Here is a 12,703-nt window from a genome sequence, read left to right on the forward strand (position 1 = left end):
AATAGGCTAATATATGGGCTAATAACTGAACACAAATCATAGCAAGGGCCAAGTCAAAATAAATATAGGTCTACTCATAAATCACCCACTATAATTCATCAGAGAGTATACCCCACAGTTTATCTTGTTTGATGCAAAGTGGGCAAAGCTTCATTTGCAGCCATACTGTATATGACCCTCGGGGAAGCTGCTGCTCCACATTTTACAAGCAAGGAATTTTAACCAGCGCTTTCTGTACTCAAGCTGATTCTTTTATATGAGAAAAGGAAAGAAAATGGAGACAGAATCTCTGTTCAAAATGATAGTGAGCTGCCCTAATTGGTAAGCAAATCCTAGCTATGTCCAAGTAAAATAAAGATCCTTGTCGTTCACCTTTTTGCATTGGTTGTTAAGTAGTAAGTATGAGTAAAGAACTCTCTGGCATTATATGGTGGCTAAAAGGCCTAGTTTATCCTGTTTTAATCAAAAAAAGAAGATTTTGAACAGCGTCACCTCAGGGAAGAGGCTGATTTTCTCCTCCTGCATGTGATAAATGTCTGTTTTTAAATTTGAGGTCATTGTCTCTCACGTGACGATGACCTCAAAGTTTGGAATATTTCACTGCCTACAAAAACAGGATGTGAAAAGCGGCTCCTGTATCTGACATCCTTGTCCTATTTTTTCTATTCTTAGTGATCCAGCTTTCCATCTCCTGAACTTATCAGACTGTATTAATCAAAGCTGCCTCCCAAATTCTTATCATGTCATTAGATGATACAGCCTTGATAGTGGAGAAAAGTTTCACATCTTAATTACTTGGGAAACTTGAACATTGTTTTTTTTCTATGAAATATAGGCCTACCTGTGTGGTGGAATATGTAAAAATAATAAATGGCATAACGTTTGCCTGTTTTTATTGGCCTCTACCTGCAAACATACCATCAATCCAGTAAGATCTCTTATGCAGTTAAGGGCTTGTCATACACCATTATCTGAAAAAGAAAATTAGAGAAAAGAATTGTCCCCTTTTTTCCACTACAAGGGAGAGGAGAACTGTTAATGGCAAATGGGATACCCTCGGTTACAAGAAGCTATAAATAAGATGTCAACAGTATTGCTCACTAAAACCTGTTCCATCAAGGGAGTGTTTAAATGTCTTCATTGCAGGCATAACCTTTTTTTCGTCACAATTTATTACCAGAATAAGAGAAGCACTTGGGAGTGCTCAGACCATCGCAAGTGCGAGGCAGAGCTAGCAGCCTGACTCAGTGAGTTCATTTTCTTCAGTTGCTACCAATTTATGGACTGCTCTTTCACAGGGATGGTCAAATCTGTTCCTGATTGGCAATGCAGTCCGAGCTGTAACTCTGAGAAAGATGTAATTCTGAGTGGGCAATATATGATGGAAAAGATATGGTGTCAGTCCACTTTCTCAGAGTTACACATGCAAATTGGTTTGCGTCAGCGTCGCTGCCTGTTGCACATAATGAAGTCAGTGAGGAGCCGCGTCTCATTTTTGTGACTCAACGTTCTACCTGCACAGACACAAAACACTCTGCTTCCACTTGATGAGATGTGAATAGCAATACAGCTTCACTTCTAGGTCAGGTCAAGCTGAATGTATTCAGTAAGCAAGATTCAGTGCAGTGAATGATTAAATATGTGATACACACAGCTTATTTGCATTCTCCCTCAACAAGCTTGCCATCTTGTATTAGTCATTATACTTCGGTAAAAGCCTGGGTTTTTCTTCTTTTGTCATCTCTAATTATATCTTTCATTTGGAAGAGAAAACCTACTGTCAGCTGCACCAAATCCTTTTTTAAGCTGTGAGGGCTTTAATTTGATAAAGCAGTTTGATTTTTGTTATTCTTTCAAAATAAATATTGTCCATATCCTTTGTACAGCATGAATATAGATTAAAGACACAGGCTTGGGATTGAAAAGTTGTTGTTTTAAACACAGACCAGGTAGGAAAAAGAGAGCACTCTGTGATGCACCCTAAGGCACTAAACACCACATCATTTATCAGAGCCATACAAATTCTTTTAACTGTGATTTACGGCTAAACTGGAAAACACCAGTTATTTTTTTTTACTGATAACTGTTTTTGCATAGGTAAATATACAGTTTGCATATGCTTTAAATACTTAAAATGTTCTAACCTCCCTGCCAGGAGGTTAGAGGCACACTTGTTTCATTCGTTTTTTTTTTCTTCAAATTTACATTTTTATCTTATTCACCACGCAGACTCATTCATATTCAAGTAATTTTTCCATGTATACAAATGTCCTCAAACTAGGCGCAATCTGCCTACATGCACATGCATGCATTCAAACACGTGAGAGCTATCCATTCCCATTACAAACATTGTCACATATCCAGCACCAGTCAATGGCCTGCTGACGCAGATCAATAAGTTGTGCTTCAGGCTGTGGCTTACATGTTTGACTTGCATACCACCCAGAATCACTAGAGCAGAAAACAGCTTACATAATCTGCTTTTAAATCACATCTCTCGGAGCATATATTCATACTGTACATCCGTGTGTCAACTTGAAAATCAACTTCACGGTGAAAATGCTTTTTCTATGGCTCTTTGTAACAACAGGACAGTTTCAAGAGCATAACAGACAGCTGAGAACAGCTTCTCTTGTTTGACAGAAGAGCTCTGTGTAGCACAGGTGTGTTTAGACTATAAGATTGAGTACAGCTGGTCCAAAATCATTTACTCTGATGTTGCTGGTTCCGGCATGCTGCTCCAGCCTGCTGTCTGCCTCATACAGTAGGTGATGTGTTTATAAGGAATAGGGAGGTGTGGGTCCAATGCCCCACAGTTACAGCTCAGAGTTAAACTTCACCCATAAAACATTCATATCTGTTTGCAATTGAGCTCACACAGAGTCTCTAGATATACTTTATTCATGTAGCTGGCAGCAGCAGTATGCCAGTGCTGAAATATGAATGAGACATTTGGAAAGACCTTCCTCTGAATCAGCATTTCCCCTGCGAGTGTGGTCCTCTAGTCTCCATACGACAGGTCAAGGACAGAAAAGTAGCAGTAAAGCTTCCCTGTGTACGTCTCAAATACACCTCCACACATACGAGTGTTACACCAGCATCTCTCAGTTCATCAAGGTCTCCGCAGCATCTCGGAGGGCAGTGTGTTGAATGCAGATGCGGTATGTCTTTGTTGAGTGGAGATGTGTGGATGCTCACAGGGCCCTCCCTGGTGGGCCAGCGGAGATTGATGGATATGCTAGAGGCACTCTTCCCTCAAAGGTGTTTGTGTGAAGCACTGACTTAGGGACAAGAGAATAACCATGTACCTCCCAAGGCATGGCAACCTACTCTAATCAGGCAGCAGACAACTGCAGGCCACTTCAGCCTGCAGGGTTATGCTGACACGTAAGTTTGTTTAATTTTACCTGGACTACTTTACACATCCCTGTAGGGGAAGGTTTTTCACTTTCACTCTTTCGTGTCAGGTCCAAGTAAGTTTCTTTGCTCGCTGTTATACCGATATTGAAATAGGACTTTTATAATTGGCCGTGCTCAACTACAGGACAAATTGTGTTCTATTGCAGTGCTTCCCAATCTGTGGGTTTTAACCCTGTAACTGACATTTCTCTGAACTGGATAAAATGCCAAATAGTTTTTGCTCTTTAAAGGCATCTAGCACCTTCAGATTCAAAAAATCACTTTTTGATTAAAAGACTGGACATATAATCTTAGGGTAACAGTTTGCAAGCCATTGGATGGTGGGTAGTTTTCACTGTTCTCTCAGCGGAGAGTTTACAATAACTAACCCGCTCCTGGGTCACAATGCAAGTCATCTGAAAAAGCTCTTACAGTGATTAGGTTGAACCTTTCTGCACTTCCATCAGGGGCTCTCATCATTTGTCAAAGAAGATAAGGCTGAAATTAAGGTGACAGGAAACAGGAAGTGGATGTATCTCTGACATATTTCTCCAAATTGTCCTGTGTGTTTAGACAAGTCAATATTGTAACTGTGTGTTTAATTGAAGTGCACTTCTTACAGCTTTATTTGTTTTCACATTATTTTTTCTGCCGTGACTTCAGTGACAAGGAGAACATATTTCTGATCATGCATATTTTATTTGTAGAAATAGAGTTAAATCAGTCTTCTGCCAGAAATTTTTGTAGCAAAACTCCATCATACGAGCAGAACAAAAGATGAGTTTCTGACAGTTTACTTAGTGTTTGTGTATAGGGTTGTGGTTAGTTACAAATGATTTATTTAAGATAACTGGAAATATTATGTTAATATACAGTATGTGTAGATCCCAAAGCACAACTGGAACTGGAACAGAGGGCCATAACTTTAGCCTGTTTTATGGGTCACTACTTACAAAAATAGGCCATCATCAATCCAATAAGCCCTCAGAAGCAGCTAAGTGCTTGTAACTGCTATATTTTCCGTATAAATTTTAGGAATAAAACTTGGACTAAAAAGTAAATGAATAGCATAAAGAGACTTGGGGAGAAAATGTGCTCCTTATTTTTTTGATAAGTTAGATAAGAGATCGATTGCAGGCAGGAGCAAAGTAAAATGCAATCAGGTCACTAAAAACTGAAGTACACTGTGTAATTTTAGAGCAATGTTAGCAGCATCATCACTGAAACCCACTGAGGAGCTAAAGAGTAATTGTCTCAACTTTGAGAGCTCATCAATTATGTGTATTTGTTTTATTTTTTTTTATTTAACACCTTAAGCCTGCACAGATTTATGTGTGCAGATCCTGCCTTGAAACACATGGTGGCAGCAACACCCAACTGTCTGTGAGTTTGTGTCTGCTGCTGAGGCTGCAGGTGACAGGTAGCCTACTGTATTATCACTATTAGTGTGTGTGTGTGTGTGTGTGTGTGTGTGTGTGTGTGTGTGTGTGTCTAACATTCGACCTGTCGTTCTACTGCCTTTAATACGCAAACAGAACGTTCACGCAACAATCACGTCTTGTGTGCTTCAGACTCCATTTCTCACTTCGTTACACACCTGAACGCACAGAGTATTGAATTCAGCGCAAAACTGTTGACAGACTAGTCAGAACAAGCGAAACCGACCAACTTCTTGTTCGACTACACTACACACTGAATTACTTCGACAGTAAGTCATTATTTCTATCACCGATCTGTAGAAAACACACTCAGTAAGCAGAGAAACATACAGGCCAGTTGTAATATACTAATGCATAAATGTGATATAGTAAATCCAACTTTGGTTATATCTATATGTGTTTGGGTAAATGTGTATTCAGACTGTATGTATGTAGGGCTCGACAAAATATAAGAAACACCTTTCAAGAAAATGCAATCCTGTCATAGCTGAGAATTGAATTTCTACATCTCCAACATAGACCAAAAAGTTTCCAGTTGTACAAAAAAATCCAGTCCTACAATTAATAGCAATATGTTTCAACTTGACGGGTTGAAGAGGTTAAATTAGTTTGGTTACTTCCATGTGCAGTTACATGCCTATTTTTAAGTCTGTACAAATACAATTAAAGTACAATTTTGAGATACTTGACCTAATTTTAACATACGTTTACATTTGTTGGCAGTAATGAAAACACAGATTTTATACTAGATTAAGAGGTTTATACTTATGCAACAACTTAACTCCCCTGTGCAGAATTAAAAACTGACACTGAGATGACAGAGGTGAATTTCATTTTCAGATCTGATGCCATAATATTGAATTGGTCTTCGTCTTAGGCTTTAGGAGTGGTTTAGGAAAATGCAAGCCGTTCAAATATTAATAACTTAGTTACAGTAACAGTTAGAAGAAATGCATGACATGAAAATGACCCCCTTGTCTCTTTTGGTTTACAGTTATGTCACGAAAAAGTTCTCGACTGGAAGCTGCAGGTTACTACGGCACTGATGGATACCCAGTCATTTCCTATAGGGAGACCATATACAGGTAAGCTGGAGTTTATGTGTGTGTATTTGTGTGTGTCAGTGTCATATTGTATGTGCACACATGGTAGCTATGTATGTGCTTAACGCAGTGACCTGTTCTTCGTCATACATTTTCAAAGCTCTCACTCTTGTCTCATTTTCATTACATCCAGGATTTTCAGAAGGCGCAGGAGTCATCACCATTCTCAGCCCGGAGGAGGAGATTCTCAGCCCAGAGAAGGAGAACCACAGCTCAGTGAAAAAGCTTTTCAGGCGGGAGGAAGAGGTTCGCAGCCCGGAGGAGGAGATTCTCAGCCCAGAGGAGAAGAGACCAGCAGCAGTGGGAATGGCAACAGCCGCTTTATTTTCATCATCCTCCCCCTGTGTTTTGGTAAGTGACCTCTTCTTCTACAAACAATTAAATGTAGTACAGCAGCTTATGGGTTTTGTAGCATGTTTATCTTTTGGATAAAAAAAACCCTCACCTGATCATCCCATGTTATGTCTCTCTCCATCCATCAGGATTAGTATACTCAATTCTTACACTGAACAGCAACTACCTGAATCCAGGACTTTCTGAATCGCCTGTGTCACCTATCATCACGACTACGGTATGACCCACAGAAGCAGCTTGGCTTTCTCTTTTAAACAGAAACTCCTCTTTGTTCTTCCTGTGCAACTATAAACACAATCAAAGATATTCTTGTTTACGTGTAAAACACACACTCATGTAGGCATGTCAATATCCCAGAGCTGTCCACGTGCAATGTTAAATTAATCTCTTCTCACTTACAGGACCCAACTGCACCATGCAAAGACTTGGAGAAGCAAATGGGGGAGCTACAGGAGGAACTGCAGAGGTTACAGAAGGAGATGAACTACCTTTTTCCAGCAGCAGACAGTTTACCCAACTTCGCTCTGAAGTCACTAGGTGAGACATCTAAACCATCTTCATTATCTATCATCTGCCAGATTGTAATTCACGCATGTACTTTGAGATTTGAGATTTCTCTCTCACTTTCTTTGTGTGTGTGTTATTTTGTGCAGGAGCAATAATTGTACCGCATCTCTCATCTGAAACGTACCAGACACAAGAGACAGGCATGACGCTTTCTGGATTACCTTTAAAGCAACCACCCGTTGACCCAGGGACTGTTATTCAGGTAGGAACAACACACACAAACAGACTCCTATGCAGTGTGGCTATAAGATGTTATAGTTTTGATTCTTCTTTTTTTTCTTCCTCTTCTGTTCTTTTCTATACATACAACACACTGCTTTTCTCTCTTTCTCTTCCAGGGCCACTCAGCTCTTTCAGGTCGCTGCTGGGCATTTGCAGGTGGAAAGGGGCATTTGGTCATCGCCCTCTCCCACCCAGTCACCATCACCCATGTTACACTGGATCACATTCCAAAGAACCTGTCCCCAACTGGCAGTATTACCAGTGCCCCCAAGGAGTTCACTGTCTACGTAAGTGCACAAATTTATCATTGGTACACTGCAGACATCCACTCAATTTAAACTGTCACATACATAAAGAAAAACAAGGTGTTCAACTGGATGTCTATCTCTTTCTTTTTTATCAGGGACTGGAGAATTTGGACGATGAGGGAACCCGGCTAGGAACCTACCTTTATGATCAGGAAGGGGATCCAGTTCAGATTTTCAAAACAGCTGTGAGTATTACACCACATCATTAAACACACGCACAGATATTTTTTTCAGTTTCACCCACAAGCTAATATAAGGCTTACAGTTTGCCTTCCTCGTTGTATTTGCTATATCCCTGATTGTCCATCCTATCATTTTCACTGTCACTCATTTCTGACAACCCAGCTAACTCTCTCTGCTCATTTCTCTTCTCTTCTCTCAGGATAATGAACAAGGTGTCTTTAAGTACGTGAAGCTACAAGTCAACAGCAACTGGGGCCATCCTCACCACTCCTGTCTGTATAGCTTCAGGGTCCATGGAAAGCTGGCAGAGTGAAGACGTAAACCAAGGACAAAAAGGGAAAAAAACTGTGGGTAAGTAGGTAAGTATTGTGAATAAGTAAATAATTTAGGTTTGTAATGTCATGAAAATATCAGCAAACGGTTGCATTTTTTTGTGTTAGTGGTGGGTGGGGAACCTGTGCAGTAGAGGATAGGGTGGGTGGGTGGGACTGGGAAGAAGTATGGTGAACCTCAGTACACCATACTTCTTCCCAGTTAAACTCCTCCCTGCCAGGTTAAAAGACTCTGTGGTGCATGGCCATCTGCACTGCAGTGTGAGGGAGAGCGGCCATTTGCTGATATTTTCTGTACTCCTGTCTCCTGTCTTCTGTCTTTCTTTCTTTTCACAACACTAATCTCTTTTTCAAGCTTCTTTAGTCTGATTCACCTTCATCGCGTGGGCGGCACGGTGGCAGAGTGGTTAGCACTCTAGCTGCACAGACAGAAATTTCTTTCTCTGTGTATAGTTTGCATGTTCTCTCCGTGTCTGCGTGGGTTTACTCCGGGTGCTCCGGTTTCCTCCCACATTCAAAAGACATGCATTTTAGGTTAACTGGCCACTCTAAATTGCCCCTAATTGGTAACCCAGTAATATACTGGCGATCTGTCCAGGGTGTACCCTGACCCCCTCACCCAAATGGATAGGCTCCAGCCCCTCTGTAACTGTAATCATTGCATTAATTGAAATAATATTTAAATAATAAAAAAGATTGGACTGTACTTATGCTTGTTTGCTTGTTTGGTCATTTATTTGAAATCTTGAAGTCCAACTCGATTGTATAAAGACTGTCTATATTTCAAGGTAAAGGTAACCAAATTTAACGCCATCTGGGTTTACTTTTTTTTTTTTTTTTAAACAATTCTTCCATCTTACAAAAGCACACTGTCTATGTATATCATCTCAAACAAATAATTCAAACATACATCACTTACTAAACAACACCAATATAAACAACACCAGATACAGGGGAATGTAAAACACAATATAAACTTCAAAATGCAATAAAAAAGCCAAGTTGGGGTTAGAGTTGCAATAACTGCAGTAACTGTAAATAATACATGTGCTTTGAATTCTGCTACTCATGATTTTCATTGACTACTTATCAGTGGCTTCAAGCCCAGGTATTTACACATCAAACCATAACACATTCTGTGTACGTAATATGCTTAATTCAAAAATATAGTGATTTTTTTTTCTTCAAGGTTTGGGATATGGGTTTTCACTCTGAAGAAAATCCCTTTTGCTGAACCCACATGGTCCTCATTTTTCATACATATCAGAAAAAAACAAAAGTCATTTTCATTTATTGGAAAATCAACATTTTGTTTTCGAAAAGAATACAAGAAAGAAAGAAAGAAAGAATGCCATGCACAAATACCGGTCAAGCACAAATAAAAACGTGCAGAGTCTCTTAAAATGTTGAAAGTGAAGGCACTAGTCTGGCTGCTTGGTGAAAACAAAAACAATGACAGTCTTTTATTTTCAGTCAAGTGTTTAGGAGCTTAAGACAGTACAGTTTATGGTGCCACATTATACATTAACTTAAATATGAACACATAAACGAAACTATAGCATATATATATATATATTATATATCTTTAGTTTCACTACACTTACATTAACAGTATCACAGTATATAATAATAATATATAATAATATATATTTTTTAGATTTCTAGTAATTTTTAATACAGATAACATACATGATATCATTAGTAAATATTACTTTGACGATTTCTAAATTTATTTCACACGAGTAATGTACCGGAAGTGAATGAATTCCACATCCGGGTGAAGCGATGTTTACATCCATGGCTGGTGCCGACGATGTCGAATAAAGAAGCCGCATTTACATCGTTTATCGCAGCGACTTTGATGCGGTATCGCTAAAAATGGCGTCTCAGATCCCCATCACCGTCAGAGCTCAGCCGACAGCCGCCAGCTCTGCCGCTCTCCGGGGGAAGAAACGTGCCGGTAGTCCCGCTGTCTCAGCCGCTCAGCAAGCCACCGGGAGCGGCAGCAAGAAGAAGAAAGTCCCGCAGACAGCGACGCCCACAGCGCAGACACAGGTGACGGTAAATACGCACACACGGATGATGTTGCAATAAAGTTTTCCGAACGCGGTCCTCTTTCTTGACAACTGCAGCTGTTTTTCTGACTGTCAGCTTAACACCGTCATGCACCCAATTAGTTAAACAACCAACAGAAGCAAAGATAGGAAGTAGCAAAAGACAAACATTTCGAGGCGCAACACTGCGTCCACCACCATGAGGGCACATTATTTCAGAAAGTGTAAGAGGTGCGCATACACTTATTTATTAGTAATTACACTAACCGAGCCATCAGTTGAATCAGCTGGTGCTTTTCTCAATGACATCTGTATTTCTCCACGATTCCCATCTGTCCAATTTGTCCATTATTATTGTATGGGCTATTAAGAAGGAATAGTATGTTTACACGGTATTCCTGTCTGCAGGGAGAGGGTAGTAACATTGTAATGCTGAGTTGTTTACCGCTGTGATGTAGTGAATTGTAATGTAATTAATGAACATTACCTACCTAAAATAAGATTATTGACAATACAAAACACTACTGTGAGAGTGGACAAATAACATCACACAAGGGAGTGTGAGACAAATAGGCAGAGTCAGTAAGTCCAAATAAGCAGCACAAACACTTTGTACAATACTGTAGTATAACTATGTCTAAGTCTAGTATAATGTGTGTAGTATGCTTTCTTAATGCAAAAACAGACAATGACATGAATAAAGTTGTACATGTGCTTTTTATATAATAATTTACAAATGCTAATAAATATACAGTTTAGCTATGGCCATAAGTGCCATGAAGTATAAAAAACTGAGTTGAATTGTATTTTTAGATTTCAGGTTACACTGCCCTCCTGAGACTTTGTGGCTTAAAATCAAATGTGACTGCTGCTTGTCTGAAGAGCTGTTGTCTTTTCACATCTCATCAGATAACAGCAGTAGAGACTGTGGCAGAGGTGAAGGCAGCGGGATCAGTAGACAGCGGTCCAACGGCCACCACAGAGTCTACAGCAAAGCCTCCACCATTTAAAGACCCTACATTTATGGTGAGTGTCTGTCCATCCTAGTTTGAGTTTATGTGCTTCTGTTGCTTCTTCCTCAATTTATGTCCTATTTTTGTTTCCCTGTCTCAAACTTGGCAGCATTCTGGGATTGGTGGAGCAGCAGCAGGCAAAAAGAACCGGACCTGGAAGAATCTCAAACAGATTCTGGCTTTGGAGCGGACATTACCCTGGAAGCTCAATGATCCCAACTGTGAGTATTTGTATCTTATTTTACCTGCTACATGTTGTATATTTCTTAGCTTAGAACAATTTGTCTCATAAAAAGTTAGTTTTAAAAGTTGGTTTCAAAATTAATTTTTACGTTAATGTGGTTTGAAGTTTTGTGCAAAAAGAGGCTCAAATTTTTCTCTTCGCTGTTTTCTGCAGTATACTCTATGTTTAAGCCATGATATGTTATTATATAAAAAAATAGGCCTGCAGTGATAAGTCAGAAGAAATTCTCATAATAGTACAGTTTTAATAATATAATATAACATATTCAGTAATATTTATAATATATTTTATATATTAGAAAAATAATATTATATATTTAATAATATTTTAATGCATGATCTTTCTGTCTTTACAGACTACAACATTGACGCCCCTCCCTCCCTGAAACCAGCCAAGAAATACTCAGACATCTCTGGACTCCCGGTGAGTAATTATTTTATTGAAAGTGTGATTAAACAAGGAACAACATGACTTTAGCCAAGACTTGTATAAAGCACACACTGATTACTCTGTTGTCTTTGATCAGGCAAACTACACAGACCCTCAGACAAAACTACGCTTCACATCCTCTGAGGAGTTCTCCTACATCCGCCTCCTCCCCACAGATGTTGTAACGGGCTACCTGGCCCTTCGAAAGGCAACATGCATCGTACCCTGACAACAGCGTGAGGCCTGAAACCTGAAACAGGTTCAAACCAGAACTGAACTCATGTCAGTGTTGTGGCCTGTGGGGAGGCCAGGAGACTCTGGGAGCTCACAGAGGGGCAAACCCAATTTGTATACCACTGAAAAGATTGTTGCTCACAGGCTGCAAAAAATCTGCACTGCTGTTATTAAGAAGGCAATTTCAATCATAGTTGTTACTGTCTGAGAAAATAAATGGAAACAATGTGATTTTTTTTTCCATTTAGAAAAAACTAAAAACTTTAAATGATTGCCTTATTGCTCTGTTTGTGAGATGTTTTTCTATTGGACGGTGTTGTCGATAGCTGGAAATTATAATGTCACTGTCAGACAAAACATCAATTCTGAATTGGACAAAACTGGACATGTTTTATTCCTTAAAGCAAAGAAAGTTAATTCATAGTTAAAGATAGCAATAGGCAGTTCTTTTGGTTATTTGTTAAAGTGCATTCTCAGTGTCCTGAATGACATTTTCTCATTAAGTGTGCGTATAAACCCTCAAGCAAGCCTGGGTTTCTGCAGAACAGACAGTTATTTGAATTATTTGGTATTTGAATAAAAGCATTTTTGGCTAGGACTCTGTATGCCTCCGTGTGGTAGAACATCTGCTTCCAGTGGTGTGTCTTTTTTTTCTCTACACAAAAAATGTGAGCATCTGTCAGTGAAAATTCAGTCTGATTGGTGTAGAGAAAAGATGTAGACAAAAATGTTGCACAGCTGTTGGAAGTAGTTTCTCAATTTCAGACTGAGTGTCAGTTACTTTTTTATGATGTGCCCATTAAAACTGAGTGTGTCTTTTTC

The 12,703-nt window shown here is 39.4% G+C and overlaps 2 protein-coding genes across 3 annotated transcripts; both read left to right on the top strand.

The window, feature by feature from the left end:
• The first annotated feature begins 4,944 nt into the window (after positions 1 to 4,944).
• On the top strand, positions 4,945 to 8,044 carry LOC139613662 (SUN domain-containing protein 2-like). Its single transcript, XM_071470472.1, has 9 exons — positions 4,945 to 5,107; positions 5,833 to 5,923; positions 6,075 to 6,292; positions 6,424 to 6,512; positions 6,697 to 6,832; positions 6,949 to 7,064; positions 7,201 to 7,371; positions 7,488 to 7,577; positions 7,775 to 8,044. The coding sequence occupies exons 2-9, from the start codon at positions 5,835 to 5,837 to the stop codon at positions 7,886 to 7,888; spliced, it is 1,023 nt and encodes a 340-aa protein (XP_071326573.1). The 5' UTR covers positions 4,945 to 5,107; positions 5,833 to 5,834; the 3' UTR covers positions 7,889 to 8,044.
• Positions 8,045 to 9,671: 1,627 nt separating this feature from the next.
• ino80c (INO80 complex subunit C) lies at positions 9,672 to 12,703 on the top strand. Of its 2 annotated transcripts, none has more exons than XM_071470474.1 (5): positions 9,672 to 9,968; positions 10,871 to 10,987; positions 11,084 to 11,195; positions 11,574 to 11,641; positions 11,745 to 12,703. In XM_071470474.1, the coding sequence occupies exons 1-5, from the start codon at positions 9,786 to 9,788 to the stop codon at positions 11,874 to 11,876; spliced, it is 612 nt and encodes a 203-aa protein (XP_071326575.1). In that variant the 5' UTR covers positions 9,672 to 9,785; the 3' UTR covers positions 11,877 to 12,703. The 2 variants fall into 2 exon arrangements, with proteins under 2 accessions (XP_071326575.1, XP_071326576.1); XM_071470475.1 differs by having other exon boundaries at positions 9,672 to 9,962.

This window comes from Trachinotus anak, unplaced genomic scaffold (assembly GCF_046630095.1).
Source record: "Trachinotus anak isolate AG129_WGS33_773 ecotype Australia unplaced genomic scaffold, CSIRO_AGI_Tana_v1 ptg000032l, whole genome shotgun sequence".
NCBI lineage: Eukaryota > Metazoa > Chordata > Actinopteri > Carangiformes > Carangidae > Trachinotus > Trachinotus anak.

Excerpts from the sequence above, each read along its gene's own strand:
- LOC139613662 (XM_071470472.1), top strand. The coding sequence starts at position 5,835 with ATGTCACGAAAAAGTTCTCGACTGGAAGCTGCAGGTTACTACGGCACT. Across the intron at positions 5,924-6,074 it reads TATAGGGAGACCATATACAG|GATTTTCAGAAGGCGCAGGA; the intron begins GTAAGCTGGAGT and ends CATTACATCCAG. Across the intron at positions 7,065-7,200 it reads ACCCAGGGACTGTTATTCAG|GGCCACTCAGCTCTTTCAGG; the intron begins GTAGGAACAACA and ends TTTCTCTTCCAG.
- ino80c (XM_071470474.1), top strand. The coding sequence starts at position 9,786 with ATGGCGTCTCAGATCCCCATCACCGTCAGAGCTCAGCCGACAGCCGCC. Across the intron at positions 11,196-11,573 it reads GAAGCTCAATGATCCCAACT|ACTACAACATTGACGCCCCT; the intron begins GTGAGTATTTGT and ends CTGTCTTTACAG. Across the intron at positions 11,642-11,744 it reads CAGACATCTCTGGACTCCCG|GCAAACTACACAGACCCTCA; the intron begins GTGAGTAATTAT and ends GTCTTTGATCAG.